At 36.5% G+C, this 17,307-nt stretch overlaps 1 protein-coding gene across 2 annotated transcripts in view; it reads left to right on the top strand.

The window, feature by feature from the left end:
* The window catches only part of ANKRD50 (ankyrin repeat domain 50), a 31,199-nt gene extending 14,239 nt beyond the window's left edge, over window positions 1–16,960 (top strand). For both annotated transcript variants that reach the window (XM_014454883.2, XM_006081665.3), the window contains 3 exons: window positions 2,125–2,354; window positions 9,082–12,629; window positions 13,988–16,960. In XM_014454883.2, the coding sequence (XP_014310369.1) occupies window positions 2,150–2,354; window positions 9,082–12,626 (3,750 nt within the window). In that variant the 5' untranslated portion in view covers window positions 2,125–2,149 and the 3' untranslated portion in view covers window positions 12,627–12,629; window positions 13,988–16,960. The remainder of the gene's footprint in view (window positions 1–2,124; window positions 2,355–9,081; window positions 12,630–13,987) is intronic.
* Window positions 16,961–17,307: the final 347 nt, after the last annotated feature.

Raw genomic sequence — 17,307 nt, 5'->3', positions numbered from 1 at the left:
TGAAGTGGGAATGATAATAGTATCTCTGTTATAGGATTGCTGTGAGGGACAAACTGGTAAGTCCATAGAGATTACTTAGCATCATGCTTCATACTTAGTAAGCACTCAGTGAATGTTAGGTTTACTACGTTTATTTCCCATTTTTATATTTTAAATATTTGGTTTCCCAAATAAAACAAACATACATTATATATATATATTTGGTTCAGAAGACAGATGCATTATTACATCCTCTACCATCAGAAAGCCATGCTGTTTTAACATAGCTAACAGTTCAGTCATTTCCAGACCTGGATTTTAATTTCTGACTTTGAGTGTTAGTACCTGAGAATTTTGGTTTGTTACCAACTTCTAGAAGCAAAGCAGCTTGAATTAATATACTGCTTTCAAGTAGATGGGAATCAGTAATTTTGATTGCTGTTGTAGGTTTATGAATAAAATTCCTATAAGCATTCATGTACAGATTCTTGTGTAGCCTTAAGTTTTCACTTCACTTAGGTAAATACCTGGAAGTGGGATCGCTGGGCCATGGGGTAGGTGGGGTAAGTGTACATTTAACTTTTTAAGAAACTGCAAAACTTTTCCAAAGTGGCTGTACCACTGGAAATGGCAGTATCATTGCTCCACATCAGTGACAGCACTTGGTATTTTCAGGGTTTTCATTTACTTCAGCAATTCTAATAGGTGTCTAGTGGTATCTTCCTGTGGTTTTAATTTGTATTTCTCTAATGAGTTAATTGCATGATGAGAGACATGAAGCACATACCAACAGAGGAAACTGTAAATGAAAAGGCCTTTTATAATTGTATCTGATGAAAGTCATTGAAAGAAGGCCACTGTGACTGGACTATCATTTTGAAAAGGATACTCCGGCTGCAGCAGGAACTCTGGGAACATGTGGTTATTATGGTGGCCCAGGCGACAGATGATGGTAGTTTGGATTAAGGCAGCGATTTTCAACCAGTATGTTGCAAGAATTTTTAAAACATGCAATACCTGACAATTTAGTCAGGGGCACTGACCTCTTTTCTTTTAGATTGTCAAATAAACAAAGACAATAGCCAACACAACAATGGCTGTCTGGTGTGAATGAATCAAAATATATCTTTTTTTGTCCGATTGGCAAAAAATAATTTTTTTTTCTGGTGTGCTGCAGACTTTTAGTAAGTAGTTTGTGTGTGCCACAACATGAAAAAGGTTGAAAATCACTGTTATAGGCTGAAGTGGGCTTGAAGGATTTTTTTAAAAGAAATATTGATAGGACATAATGATAAACTGGACCTTGGATGTGTGGGATTGAAAGATTAAGAAGACAGTCATGGAAAGGATTATTTTAAGTTTATGGTATTTATAATCATGTGGATTATGTCCTTCACTACTGTATATTTCAGCACCTTACTCAGCACAAGGCATGTATGAAGTAAATATTTGTTGAAAATGAATGAGCATTGTTTTAGTTATGAAAACATTATATTCAACTGCAATATAAATTATGAGTAGAAAATATATTCAGCAGAATTATACCCAATAATTTATTCTTTACATTGAAATTTAAAAGTACACTATACATCCAGTGGGACCTAGACAATAGTTTATCTTTGTACAGGTTTTCCTAAAAACATTTGTGTGACAAGCTAGTATGCAGTACAGTCACTTTATAAGAGAAATAATGATAAAACACTTCAAACTTATACTGAATCTTTACTATTTTTCTTATTATTACAGTGGTTCCCAAATTTGTTCTCCCCATGCAACACATTTTAGCTTTGTCATAAACAATTCTAGCTTTTTACCGATTCAAAAAATTAGAAAGAAAATATTGATATCTAGTTTCCTCAAGTTCCTTCTGCTCTTCTCAATTATGCTGAATTACTAACACACACACACACACACACACACACACACACTCACACTTTACTGTGGAAAATGTTATTGGCACTGCAAACTATTTTGGACAAGTATTCTCCTTAAAGTAGGGAATTGAAACCTGTATAATATTTTTATTCTAAAATCTTAATTCATTTTGTAAAGCATATTTGTCACTAGTAATATCAATGTTTGGATACTAAATGTTAACAGCACAGGCGACAATGCTCACACTGCTTGTATGGATATGCCTTACAGGTGTGTTCTGCTCCCGCTTTTGGGAATGAAGCCTCCCCAGCAAAGCCTGTATCTGCTTGTGGATTCAGTTGATGAAGGCTGTAACGTCACTGAAGGTGAACAGACGTCCACCAGCTTATCTGGGACTGTGGCAGAGCTTTTAGCTGGTCACCATGAGTTCTTTCCACCATGGCTATTGCTTCTCTGTTCTGCCCGAAAACAGAGTAAGGCTGTTACTAAAATGTTTCCTGGTAAGCATGATTCCTTCCTGCTCTCCTCCAGTGGTTTTCATGGATAAACTAGTCCCTGTGGCTCCTGAGAGGAGAGTATGCGGTGGAAAATCTGGTGGTTGCTTCTAGCAGCTCTTTGCAACAGTACTTTTTTAAAGTTGTGTTAAAAATAAGCCAGGGGATGTTTTAAGATCCTTTAATATTACCTTTTTCAATATTCTTTTCCTAATTTTCTTAGTGAAGATTAGGAGTATTTCATGCCATGGTAGCTGCTATAGCTCTATAGAGCTTCATTTATTATGCTGTTATGTCGGTTTGTGATATTCTAACTAGACTAAGCATCTTGAGAGTTGTGAATATGCCTTGTTAAAAATCAGTGGTAGCCCTGGCTGATGTGGCTCAGATGGTTGAGTTGGTTGAACATCGTCCCATGCACCAAAGGGTTGCTGGTATCTTGGTCAGAGCACATGCCCAGGTTTCGAGTTCAATCCCCAGTCAGGAGTGCGTACAAGAGGCAACTGATGGATGTTTCTCTCTCTTCCTCTCCCTCTCTAAAATCATTAAAAACATATTAAAAAAGTAAATCAATGGCAGTTACGAAGAAGGTTTTCCTGGTGTGAGAGGAGAGACAGAGGCAACAGCTTTTTAGGATACCTCTTGAAATATATCCTTTTTAAAAATCCTTTTCTGATATGTGAGTAAAAAATTGATATAATGTATAAAAGTACATGATCAGTTGTTTTTTCTTTTTTAACTTTTTTTCTGACTCGACTGTTCTACTTTTCTTACTATCACAATAAAGTTATGATCCTATTAGATCATGTAAAACATTCTTTGTGCTTTATGAAATAAAAAGAGTGTAAAACAAGGACCACTCACAGGATTTATAGTTGGAAAGAAAGTAATTAAGTTATTGTAGTAGCCATGTCAATTTTAAGTAGTTCTATGCACTTTACAGTATGGTAAAACCTTACTAATTTGTTCAAATGATTTCCTCCCTCTGTGGGTTGTCTCTTAGATTTCCTTGCTGCTAATGGCAGCACTTTTAGTTTCCATGTGTAGTATTTTTTGTTTTTGATAAAAACATAGTTGATAAGTTTGGGGTGAAAATGACAAGAGTGAACACTGATGGAGCACCTCAAGCCATCTCATCATGTAGGCATTGTTTCATCTCACATTATCACAAGAAGAGAGAGACCACATTCACATTACTTTCATTACATTATGTTGTTATAATTGTTCTATTTTATTATTAACTATTGTTGATCATCTTTCTGTGCATAATTTATAAATTAAACTTTATCATAAATATTTATGTATAGGAAAAGACAGTGTATATAGGTTAGGTACTGTACTATTCATGGTCAGGCATCCACAGGAGGTCTGGGGATGTAGCCCCTACAGATAAGGGGGGACTGCTGTAATTCTTTGAAATCTATTATATGTAATCTATGTATTGTCTTTACTAGGATAATTTATCAAACCACAAACTTATTTTCAGCACTATTTATTGACTCCCTTTCATCATACATTAAGTTCAGGTATGTGTGCATATGTGTGTGTCAGTGTGTTATTGATGTATTTCTAAACTATGCTCTTCTGAACTGTCGGCATTTTTATGCCAGTGCAACATTGGTTAAATATTTTTAATTGTTTGGTACAGTTACTTCCTAGACCTCTTTGTCATTAATGTTATTCTAAATTATATATTTTTACCTATATTCCTCCAGACTGAGTTTAATAGCATATTTTCAAAAATTATAACTACCCATGATATAAACCAAAAATATTATTAGATTTGGTTTAAAATTTTAGTTTAGGAAGAGTTTGACATTTAAAATATGCTTTTGTTCCATCTATGAACATAGCTTATATTTTGATTTTTTTCAGCTTTTTTCTTAGATTTTTCCGTATTTCTTATATATATATATATATATATACACCTGTGCACCTTCCTGCTTATTGCTACTGTTGTAAGTTGAAATATGTAGTTTTTAAATTGAGAAGTATGCATTCAATTTAAAACTTGCAGGTGCATAATCTTAGGACAGTAACATAGTAACATTTTTACTATGTTTAAATATGTTTCATCTACTCATATCTAAGCACTTAACATTTTGTGAAGAGAATTTCTTTCCTCATGTATATATTGTACTGACCAATAACATTTTTGTTACCAGCTTTAGATTAATGTAATAAAAAATCCCTTTGGCACCAAGCAGAATCTTGATTAAATATGAAGGTATTATCATAAGCTACTAGCTATTGATACTTGTTATGGGACTAAAAGAAATAGCAGTCCATTTGAAAACATTTTGTGTATAAAAAAATTAAACTTCAAAGATTTTTATACATATTTGTTTTATCTGATTAAAAAAAAATACTCCCTACCAGCATGGTTCAGTGGTTGAGCGTTGACCTATGAACCTGGAGGTCACGGTTTGATTCCTGGTCAGGGCATATGCCTGGGTTGTGTGCTCAATCCTCAGTAGGGGGCGTGCAGGAGGCAGCTGATCAGTGATTTTCTCTCATCATTGATGTTTCTATCTCTCTTTCTCTCTCCCTTCCTCTCTGAAATTAATAAAAAATATATTAAAAAAAAGTTTTAAAAAATACATGCTCCATGTAGGTAATGTTTTAAATGACAACATACTCAAATAGTATATCATTCAGAGATAAAGTAATAATTAGCCACTCTTGACCACTTTGGATTAAATTCTGTGTATCCCTACCTAGTTGAAATCATGCTTTCTGTCAATTCAAATTCTATTTTGTAAATTTAACATTTACAAGCCTTCAGTGTCACTGTATTTTCTTTTCAATAGTTATTTTAATGGATACATAATTTATTAGTGCATCAATATGCCAGAGTTCACTTAACTTTCTTATCATCATGCTGTTAGGTTTTATTATATTTTCCATCCCCACAGATTCGTCAGGATAATAAATAATTGTGCATGTTCCTAAGAAGGGAATTACATGTACAATGGTCAGAAGTTGCACTATAATAAAAGCAATTATTTTCAGTAACTTTAACTCGAGATATTCAAATTTTAGTTAGATATTCTTAGTTATGTATTAATGAACAAATAACTATCATTAATGATGAGCACATTAATTGATTCTATGTAGATTCATATTACTAAGTATATTTAGATTTGGGAGCGCTTCATTTTTTTAATTGCAAGTATTTTATATCTATACTTGATGACATTTTCTCTGCTTTATTTTAGAATTAATCCTATGGCTCTATCCTCTACCCTTCAATCCCCTATCAAGCACTTGCACTTTCTTTCACAACTTTCTCTGCCCATCGCCATCTTAATGTAAAGAGCAAACTTCAATCAGAATCCTGGATCTATGATTTACCAGCTGTGCTACTTTGGGCAATTAACCTGGCCTTTATGAGCTTTAGCTTCTTCATTTTTATTTTCTTTAATTTTTAAAAATATATCTTTTATTGATTCCAGAGAGGAAGGGAGAGGGAGAGAGAGAGAGAAACATCAATGATGAGAGAGAATCTTTGATCGGCTGCAACCTGTATGACCCTACTAGAGATTGAGCCCACAACCCAGGCATGTGCCCTGACTGGGAATCAAACCGTGACCTCCTGATTCACAGGTAGATGCTCAAACACTGAGCCACAACAGCCAGGCAGCTTCTTCAGTTTTAAAGTAGGGAAACTTATCTCACAGGTTTGACATAAAAAGAAGTTAGGTATGGTAAGTACTTGAAGTGCTGCTTTAAAACTAGTTGACTCAGTAATTGTTGCTCTCTCTTATTTGTTTCTCAGGAACTGAACCAGTTATTATGAGGTTTAGCCTGTTTTAATTATCTCAGGTTTCAGTTGTGGTATCTTAGGTTAAGTAGGTTTAATTTACAAATATCCTATTTAATAAAAGAGAAACATGTAAATTGATCATCCTTCCGCTACACTCACCAGCCAATCAGGAATATGCAAATAAACCTGACAAAGATGGTGGGTTAATTTGCATACACAGACGCTGGGCAGAGAGCAGAGCGGGAGAGCCGACGGCTTGGGGGGGACGTAGCTCCCTCAGTTGCTCCCCCCAAACCGCCGGGTGGAGAGCAGAGCAGGAGAGCCGGTGGAGAGTGGAGCGGCTTGGGGAACTTGGCTCACCAAGCCGCCAGATAGAGAGCAGAGAGGGAGAGCTGGCGGCTTGTAGGACTTGGCAGAGTGGGAGGCCATGGGACGGAGACAGAGCAGGAAGGGAAAACCAAGAACGCGGGGAGCACCAGGAATTCTGGGAATAGTAGTTCTGGTGGCAGACGGATCTCATAGACCAGCAGTTCTCAACCTGTGGGTCGAGACCCCTTTGGGGGTCAAACGACCTTTTCACAAGGGTCGCCTAAGACCATCAGAAAACACATATATAATTACATATTGTTTTTGTGATTAGTCACTATGCTTTAATTATGTTCAATTTGTAACAGTGAAAATACATCCTGCATATCAGATATTTACATTACAATTCATAACAGTAGCAAAATTACAGTTATGAAGTAGCAACGAAAATAATTTTATGGTTGGGGGTCACCACAACATGAGGAACTGTATTAAAGGGTCGCGGCATTAGGAAGGTTGAGAACCACTGTGGTGGTTCTCAGAACCCCGAACCATAAAATTATTTTCGTTGCTACTTCATAACTGTAGTTTTGCTACTGTTATGAATCATAATGTAAATATCTGATATGCAGGATATATTTTCAGGGGTCGCGACCCACAGGTTGAGAACCGCTGCTAGAGCAAAGTGAGCCTGGAGCAAGTTACTGTTGCGGTGGGGGATGGAGGGAAAGCAAAGGTGAGAAACATAAGTAAAATCAGAGTTTCTAGGAAAAATTAAAGGGAAGTTATCCTAAAACTTCCAGGAAATCTCCACCAATGAAGCAAAGAAAAAAAAAAATGCCTCTATTATTCTGTGAGCAACAAACCAAACTGAGTTGGGGTCTCAGACAATTCACTCACATGATTGCAAAGACAGACAGAAAGTCCCAGATTGGAGAGGGCCCTGAGGGCTCCCAGATTGGAGAGGGTGGCAGGTTGGGCTGAGGGACCCCCACAACCCCCAGTGCACAAATGTTGTGCACCGGGCCTCTAGTTTATTCATAATAGGTACTGTAATCCTTCATGTAAATCAGTCAATATCTACAAGATCATTTTGGAAACTTGAAAACACTTTATAATGTAAGATAGTTATTATTAAAAAATTTTTATTAGCAACATTCCAGGTGTTTTTCAACTTAAATTGTTTGATGATTTTATAAAGCCAAGAGCAAATGAACACACAGAAAAAAGTTAAGAGGGAAGTTACCTCATGTCCTTGGTAAATGTAGATTGTTATAAATTTCAGTGCACGTTTTAAACTCTCCTTGGAGCAAAAGTGTCTTTGTTATAATTAAAATTACCTTTTAAAATTCTGTTGAAAAGCATCTTATTATCTGTATAATTAATTAATAATCAGTTTTACATATATAATTAGATTTTTATTTTTATGTAGATTTAAAGCTATGCAAATTTATTTCTTCATATGTCATTCTTATTAGGTTGTGTTTTCAATAAATTTACATATTTCATGTAAGTTCTTCAAGGTTAGTATCACAAAACTGAATTTATCAGCTTTCTCTCCAAACCTATTATTTATCCTTTAGTGATGTCTTTTCCATCCTGTTCCATCAAGCCAGAAATTAAGTCAATGTTGACTCCTCCTGTCTTTCCTTCTCCATACTCTCTGAGCTCCGTGCATCTAGCTCTTAGCAATAATTCCCAAACTCATATTTCATTTGTATCTGTTCTGCTGTGGTTGTTCAAGCCCTTAGTGATTCTTATCTAGACTGGATCACAGACTCTTTGAAAAGTCTTGCCTCCATAGTAACAGGTGACCATCTCTAATCTCTGCTCAATTTCTAGAGTTGTTTCTCTTAAGGGAATTCATTTACTCAGCAGTATTTTTCTTCTCTAAGAGGAATACATGTGTTTAATAAATTCCTGTCTGTAAATCAAGATATCATCTCCCTTTAGAAAATGAAATTATGGTTCCCTTTAAAGAACTTAAAAGTGAATTTCAAATAGCTTTAACTAGTATATTATATTGGTTTAAATATATTAAGCTGCTTTATTTTTACAATGCTGAAGTTTTGTTAGCGTAATTTGACCAAATTGCATCTTAAGGTTCAAGCTATTTATTGACAACCTGACATTTAATTTGACAACATGTAAAATAATGTTACTTAAAGGCCATGACAGGTGATATTCTAATTGGATATGAATATTCAGACCCCTAATTAAAGCTAGTATATATTTAGTTATGCAGGTGGAAATATATAAAATTTTTATATGAAAATGATCAGCTGTAGAAGCAAACAAATTGCTTCCTGCACTTTTTTTCCTAATCATTTGATAGTTCAGAAAATCTTAACATGCCTTTATGGATATGTCTGTAAGACTGTCTAATGCTCATCACTGAAGTGGAGAGGAGCACAGAGCCACTACAATATGTCCCATTTGTAAACTGGAAAATGAAATTGTTTCTCTGCTATCAGTGTGTTATAGAAGGAAAAGAAAACTGATCTCTATACTAACAGGTATGGGTTTTCTAGTATTAGTTCATGTACCATTGATTTATTTGCTTATTAGTTTATTATATACTGAAGACATTTTCTTTGAGTGTATGGCAACTTCTATAATTATTTTCAAATGATGACATCTATTTTTTTGTCTCCTTTCTAGGTTTTCGAAAAATAAGTTTAGATGACCTTCGGAAGGCATATATTGTTAAGGATGTGCAACAGTACATTCTCCATCGTTTAGATCAAGAAGAAGCTTTGCGACAACACCTCACAAAAGAAACTGCAGAAATGTTAAATCAACTGCACATTAAAAGCAGCGGGTGCTTTCTTTATCTAGAACGGGTTCTAGATGGAGTTGTAGAAAATTTTATTATGTTACGAGAGATCCGTGACATCCCAGGAACTCTAAATGGTCTCTATCTCTGGCTGTGCCAAAGACTTTTTGTGAGAAAGCAGTTTGCAAAGGTTCAACCTATTTTGAATGTGATTCTTGCTGCCTGCCGACCTTTGACCATAACGGAATTATATCATGCAGTATGGACCAAAAATATGTCATTAACCTTGGAAGACTTTCAACGCAAGTTAGACGTGCTCTCCAAACTCCTTGTTGATGGACTAGGAAATACTAAAATCCTATTTCACTACAGCTTTGCAGAGTGGCTTCTGGACGTGAAACACTGCACACAGAAGTACTTATGCAATGCAGCAGAAGGACACAGAATGCTGGCTATGAGTTATACCTGCCAAGCCAAGAATCTAACACCATTGGAAGCACAAGAATTTGCATTGCACTTAATTAATTCAAACTTACAGTTGGAGACAGCTGAGTTAGCTCTGTGGATGATATGGAATGGTACACCTGTCAGAGACTCCCTGTCAACCTTAATACCCAAGGAACAAGAAGTGTTACAGCTGTTGGTTAAAGCTGGTGCTCATGTGAACAGTGAAGACGATCGCACATCATGCATAGTCCGTCAAGCCTTAGAAAGAGAGGATTCCATTCGGACCTTACTAGATAATGGAGCTTCAGTAAATCAGTGTGATTCAAATGGGAGAACATTATTGGCTAATGCTGCATACAGTGGCAACCTTGATGTGGTGAATTTACTTGTCTCTAGGGGAGCAGATTTAGAGATAGAAGATGCTCATGGGCACACACCACTTACCCTGGCTGCTAGACAAGGACATACCAAGGTGGTTAATTGTTTGATTGGGTGTGGAGCAAACATTAATCATACTGATCAGGATGGCTGGACAGCATTAAGATCTGCTGCTTGGGGTGGTCACACAGAGGTGGTTTCTGCGCTACTTTATGCTGGTGTAAAAGTGGATTGTGCGGATGCTGACAGCCGAACAGCTTTGAGAGCAGCAGCGTGGGGAGGACACGAGGATATTGTACTGAATTTGCTACAACATGGTGCTGAAGTCAACAAAGCTGATAATGAAGGTAGGACTGCTTTGATAGCAGCAGCCTACATGGGACATAGAGAGATTGTGGAACACCTTCTGGACCACGGAGCAGAAGTGAATCATGAGGATGTTGATGGCAGGACTGCACTCTCTGTAGCTGCACTTTGTGTGCCTGCAAGTAAAGGACACGCGTCAGTTGTCAGCCTTTTAATTGATCGAGGTGCTGAAGTAGATCATTGTGATAAAGATGGCATGACCCCACTGCTGGTGGCTGCCTATGAAGGACACGTCGATGTGGTTGACTTGCTTCTCGAGGGGGGAGCAGATGTAGACCACACAGATAACAATGGCCGTACACCCCTCTTAGCAGCTGCTTCTATGGGCCATGCTTCAGTCGTGAACACACTTTTGTTTTGGGGTGCAGCTGTGGATAGCATTGATAGTGAAGGTAGGACAGTCCTCAGCATAGCCTCAGCCCAAGGCAATGTTGAGGTGGTACGTACTCTACTGGATAGAGGGTTAGATGAAAATCACAGAGATGATGCTGGATGGACACCTTTGCACATGGCAGCTTTTGAAGGTCACAGATTAATATGTGAAGCACTTATTGAACAAGGTGCTAGAACAAATGAGATTGATAATGATGGACGAATACCTTTCATATTAGCTTCGCAAGAGGGTCATTATGATTGTGTTCAGATATTACTGGAAAATAAATCCAACATTGATCAAAGAGGTTATGATGGTAGAAATGCACTGCGGGTTGCTGCACTAGAAGGACACAGGGACATTGTTGAACTACTTTTTAGCCATGGAGCTGACGTTAATTACAAAGATGCTGATGGTAGGCCTACCCTTTATATTTTGGCCTTAGAAAACCAACTTACAATGGCTGAGTATTTTTTAGAAAATGGTGCAAATGTAGAAGCAAGTGATGCAGAAGGAAGGACAGCACTTCATGTTTCCTGCTGGCAAGGCCATTTGGACATGGTGCAGGTTCTGATAACCTACCATGCTGACATCAATGCCGCAGACAACGAAAAGCGATCTGCCTTGCAGTCTGCAGCGTGGCAGGGCCACGTGAAAGTGGTGCAGCTTCTGATAGAGCATGGAGCTGTTGTTGACCACACTTGTAATCAAGGTGCCACTGCCCTCTGCATTGCAGCCCAGGAAGGGCACATCGATGTTGTGCAGGTTCTCCTAGAGCACGGTGCTGACCCCAACCACGCAGATCAATTCGGACGCACTGCTATGCGCGTGGCAGCTAAAAACGGACACTCTCAGATAATTAAATTATTAGAAAAATATGGTGCATCTAGTTTGAACGGCTGTTCCCCCTCTCCTGTTCACACAATGGAGCAGAAGCCTCTACAATCCGTGTCTTCAAAAATGCAGTCGTTAACAATTAAATCAAATAGCTCCGGCAGTACTGGCGGAGGGGACATGCAGCCTTCACTGCGTGGTTTACCGAATGGGCCAGCGCATGCCTTCAGTTCTCCTTCAGAATCTCCAGACTCTACAGTCGATCGTCAGAAGTCATCCTTGTCCAATAATTCTCTGAAAAGCTCAAAAAATTCATCTTTGAGAACTACTTCGTCTACAGCAACGGCTCAAACAGTGCCAATTGATAGCTTTCACAACCTGTCGTTTACTGAGCAGATCCAGCAGCATTCGCTGCCCCGCAGTAGAAGTCGACAGTCCATTGTGTCCCCGTCTTCCACAACACAGTCCTTGGGACAGAGCCATAACTCGCCCTCGAGTGAATTTGAGTGGAGTCAAGTCAAGCCCAGTTTGAAGTCAACGAAAACAAATAAAGGGGGGAAATCAGAAAATTCCAGCAAATCTGGGTCAGCTGGGAAAAAGGCTAAACAAAATAATTCCTCACAGCCAAAGGTTTTAGAATATGAAATGACTCAGTTTGATTCAAGAGGGCCTGCAGCCAAACCCGGGTCCAGCACACCCCCTAAACAAATACCCGCAGAATCTCAGTGCAAAATTATGATACCGTCTGCTCAGCAAGAAGTTGGTCGATCTCAGCAGCAGTTTCTCATTCACCAACAAAGTGAACAGAAGAAGAGAAATGGAATAATGACAAACCCAAATTACCATCTTCAGAGCAACCAGGTGTTTCTTGGTAGGGTTTCCGTCCCAAGAACAATACAAGACAGAGGGCATCAGGAAGTGTTGGAAGGGTACCCTTCGTCAGAGACGGAATTGAGCCTTAAACAAGCCCTGAAGCTTCAGATCGACGGTTCTGACCCTAGTTTCAACTATAAGAAGGAGACACCATTATAACAGGTAACATTTCATCAACATAAAGAATAAAATGCCAAAAGTCTGGTTCCCTTTACTTAGGAATTTGAACTTTCCCAGCTCGAGCACTCCCTTTCCTACTTTTATTGTCCCAAGTACTCACTATTTCACATACTTTACATGTTTTATTTATTATTGTGTTTATTATTTGTTTCCTTCCAACTTAAATGTAACCTTTGTGAAGGTAGGGATTGTTACCTGTTTCACTGCTGTATTCCATGCATTTGGGATACTGCTTGGACTTACAGTAGTTTCTCAGTAAAAAAATGTGTTGAATAAGTGAATGAATAAATGAATGAATGTACTATTTATGGATCTCAGATTAAGAATTCCTTATACAGTCATTTTCCTTCTTAAAAAATTTATTTGATGGTAACAGAGGGAGGGGCTATTTCTGTAATACCCCTTGGTTTTAATAAAACAGTGTATGTAGTGCTTAGTAGATAGATAGTAAATATTAATTTTCCAACTTTTCACCCAAGGAGTCAAAGATTTAATCAGCAAAAGGTAATTTTTAGTAGGACAAATTCTTAAGACTCTTCGAGTAAAGTATACACACACCAAGAATAGGTGTGAAAAGAAGATTAATGGCTATATTGGCAAGAGAGTTTTTAGTTCCCACTATATTTAGACATAAGAATTAAATGTTTAAACCTCAAAAATAAATTCATATTTATTAAATAAAAACATTTTTTTCTTCCCTCCTCAGTGGATGATTCATTAATTATATAAGGGAAGTTAATGGGAAAATAGATAACATGATTTTATATTATCGATACTTTTTTAAAAACACATTTTTGATATTGGAGATAGATCAACAATTTCATTAGGAATATTTCCCTACTTTTTTTAAGGTATGTTTATCCCAGTTTACTTAATTATTTTTATCCTCTATTGTACTCGTTCCTTTTAGAAAATGGAAATCTCTTTCTTATGCTTTTGTCTTTGGAGATACAGTATTTTAGGTGACACATTATTATAAATTTTGCTATACCTTCTAATAATAAACACTTCCATGTGACTCTAGGAACAACTGATCAAATCTCATTAAAAAACAACATGTACAAAGTAGTTAATTCATTCCCCATTGTTGTTTATTTTAAAAATACCTAATTCTGATAGTGTTGCTCTCCAACTCTCATGATATCTTTTGTAAAGGCAAAGTATATTAAACAGCAAAACACATGAATTAAGGTAAACATTTTGTGGAATCTTTAAAAGTGGTTTATAAGTTAAATAATGAATCTCAGATAATCTACTTTTTTCTTTACATGGTAAGTAAATATAGTTAAATAATAAGTATAATATAGAAATTAATATATTTTTCTTAACTTTTGCATTAGTTCCCTGTTCTGTGAGACAGAAGACATTGTGATTGGAGTGGTTCTGCAGCTACTGGATGGAAACATAACATGCCTGTTGATTGCTGAAAAAAAAAGAATGTGATATTTGCAGTTCAGTTACCTTAATTACTGTAATGTGCCTAAATAGCAAGGCTGCCTTCTCAATGTAACCCTCTGTGCTTAAAAATGTCATTTAGTGTGCTTTGTATTCACTACACAAGAATAAGCACTTTTTTTTTAAATGCAAGTATATACTGCAGTTCCCTGATAAAAGCTGAAAAATTTTTAAGTATTTTAAGTTAAGATTTGATAAATGTGCATGTGCCATGATCAAATATATATGAAAAGGCAGTGTCCTTGTATTTATTTTTTTTTCTTTTTGTGGCAAACAAAAGTTAAGCCTACTGTTTCAGTCACATTTGCATTGCTGTAGTGTGTGGCTTGTTTCCTGTATCTTTAAAAATGTCACTCATTAAAATAAATCATGCAACTATTTATACTCACTACACCTTCAGCATTGGTTGAAAATGGACTTCTATTTAATGCCATTGAGGTGAAGAAAAATGGTTTCTTCGTAGATTTAAAAATAATTTCTAGTATTTTAGGGAGCTGCTCTAAGTAGTTTAAATTTGGATTTCCCAGTAGAATCCTCCTAATTTCTGGCTACATGTGTCAAAAAGAAAAAAAAAAGACTATAGGCAGAACAAAGTTCTGTTTCATTCAATGGGGTACAATTTCACCTTCCATTCACTCGTCATTCCACCTCCAAGAAGACAGACTGTCATTCTTGAGGCATGGAACGTCTCAGGACGCAGCCACGTGTACGTGGGAGGAGATATGCCTGTCTCTCTGAGGGTAGATTTTTGATCCCTGAGCAATTCATTGACTACCCTTATCTCTACCGTCCAGTTGAATCAAATACAATTTACCAGTGAATTTGAATACTGGCTTCCCTCTCAGTTGCCTCTGTTTTGTAAATCACTGCATGATGGAGATAGCCCCACTCAAAGTCATTTGGATCAATTTTAGTGGTTAGTTTGATGAATATTCTGGAATGTAATAAGTGCTGTCCTTCAGAGATGATACCACTAACCTGTCAGTCATAACACGTGTATTTTTTATTAGTATTTGATAAACAATTTTTTGTCCACATACTCTTTCCTGCTTTCTTCTTTGAACAATTGTTTGTGGGATGACTGAATGCTATGGTGAAGGGTGAGGTCTGTGACCAAGGAAAACAAAGTTGACCGGCTCAGACGAGCATGCGACCCACAGCCGTGGCCTAGATGGACTCTCACCCAGTGGGGCAGTTGAGTGGGTGGGTGTATGTCTGGAAAGGTTCCAATGTACTTAAGCCAAGGGTGTGGGTTTGATATTTAAATAAGCCCTGAAAAATCTCACAAAATCCAGAAGTTCTGTTCTTTCCATATACTGTTGATAAGGAGGAGGAATGAGGAAAGAGAATTTGGAGATTTAGCACAAAACTTACTATTGGAAAAGAATATTTAGAAAATGTCTTAGTAACAGAGGTCAGTAATGTCATCTTAAATGAAGGATACATATGTAGTGCATTGTTCACAGAAACAAACGTGGAATTGGTTGTGATAAATGTTTCACTTGGATCTTTGTGTAAGGCTTTTCATTTTGCTTTTGTTTTTTAAAGTCAGCAACACTCATTTTGTTTATGTCATCAAGTCATAATCAGGAGTAGGAAATGCATTAATAAGTTCACTCGCTATTAAGGTGACATGGCAATATGGATAACTCGAATGTGAATGTTTCAAGTATTGAATTTTTGTCCCTATGGGACATTTATTAAATACACTTAATAGGACTCTTGCAAAGTAGCCTTAGAAGTGTTAATGATTCTATTAATAAATATGAATATACACTATTATGAGAACCATTCTTATTCATATCTCAAATACAGTACATTTACATTACTGTAGAAGATGAAGCTCTAATGTTTTATTAGGTGTATTTTTTTTAGAAAGAGAACCCTGAAAGCTGCCAGTTTTTCTATTAACCTTGAATTATTGGAATTGTATTTATTTAATTTTATTGTTTTTTTGTTTTGTTTTTTACAAAAATGCACCTTGTGGCCAAAGGGCAAAGATATGACTCATTACATAAGGGATTTATGTTTTTCAAAGAGCTAAATGTTTTCATGTCCACATTATATTACCACTTGAAACAGTTGGTAGGAAGAGAACCTGTTGGAAAAAATAAGATGTTCAATATGATGTTTTTATATTATGTTTGGAATAGGACAAAAACGGCCTTCAGTCAGACTGAGGATGAGAGGGTGCTGAGATGCCTGACTGCTGATTTCTTTCTGTACTGATTTAATACTATGATTGAAGATGGCTTTTAATCCTTAAGAAGAGTAAAAATAGTCCCCCAAATATAACTCCTAAATAGCTATTTTAAGAATTAAAATGTTTAAATTTTGTAAATCACTTGATGCCACTACACACCTATGATGCCATGTGCTTATAACATTTTTATAATATTCCATCCGTGTCCATCCCTAAAAGTCATGAGGTGGTAAAAAGGGAAGTGATAAAAAAAAAATACAGTACTGAAGAATGAAAACCTGAATGCTTGTAGGAAAGGTTTGACCCGAACTCTGTGTACTGTGTAGCACACAGTATCTTTTGTCCCTTATCCTTGCCCCTCTCCTACTGGAATCTTCACCAAAATTAATTCCTACTTAAAAAACAGGAGTAAATACTTTTCTCAATATTGTCTGGCTATGCAAATGTTTGTTTTCCTTCATGTCTCCATTTACATGTCTCAGCAAATATAGTTGCAAACAAATACTTTTTTTTTCCATTGGTTTGGGGTATGTAAATAGCCTAAAATGTACATTGAACTTCACAATGTAAAAGTTTTATTTTATTCCTTGTATTATATTAAGCAAAAATCCCTATGTATATGAAAGTGCATAATAAATATATTTGCTTTACAGAGGATATCTTGTTTTAATTTTATTTTTGAACCAATAGAACATGCATGACATGTTTACAGTAAAACAACTGTTTGTTTTACATACTGACCAAATGAATTTGGAACTATTTTCAAAAAATGAGACACGATTACTTTCCAAAGGAAGGCAGAGAAAAAGATCTAGCCTATAAATCTTCCTAAAAGCTTCTGTAAGGACTTAATGTTTGCTCCTCCTGACTTACACAATGTCTCACCATGTTAGGTGTCAGGCCCCTGAGATTGCACTAATCCAATAAATTGTGTGCATGTATGCTCCTTGACCATCAGAGCATTATGGCCATCTTGCATTTGATATTTTGGAGTTTTATTGT

The sequence above is a fragment of the Myotis lucifugus genome, unplaced genomic scaffold (assembly GCF_000147115.1).
Source record: "Myotis lucifugus unplaced genomic scaffold, Myoluc2.0 scaffold_1, whole genome shotgun sequence".
NCBI classification, from domain to species: Eukaryota; Metazoa; Chordata; class Mammalia; order Chiroptera; family Vespertilionidae; genus Myotis; species Myotis lucifugus.
Note: the sequence above shows the minus strand (reverse complement) of the source record. Positions and strands in the feature narration are given on the sequence as shown.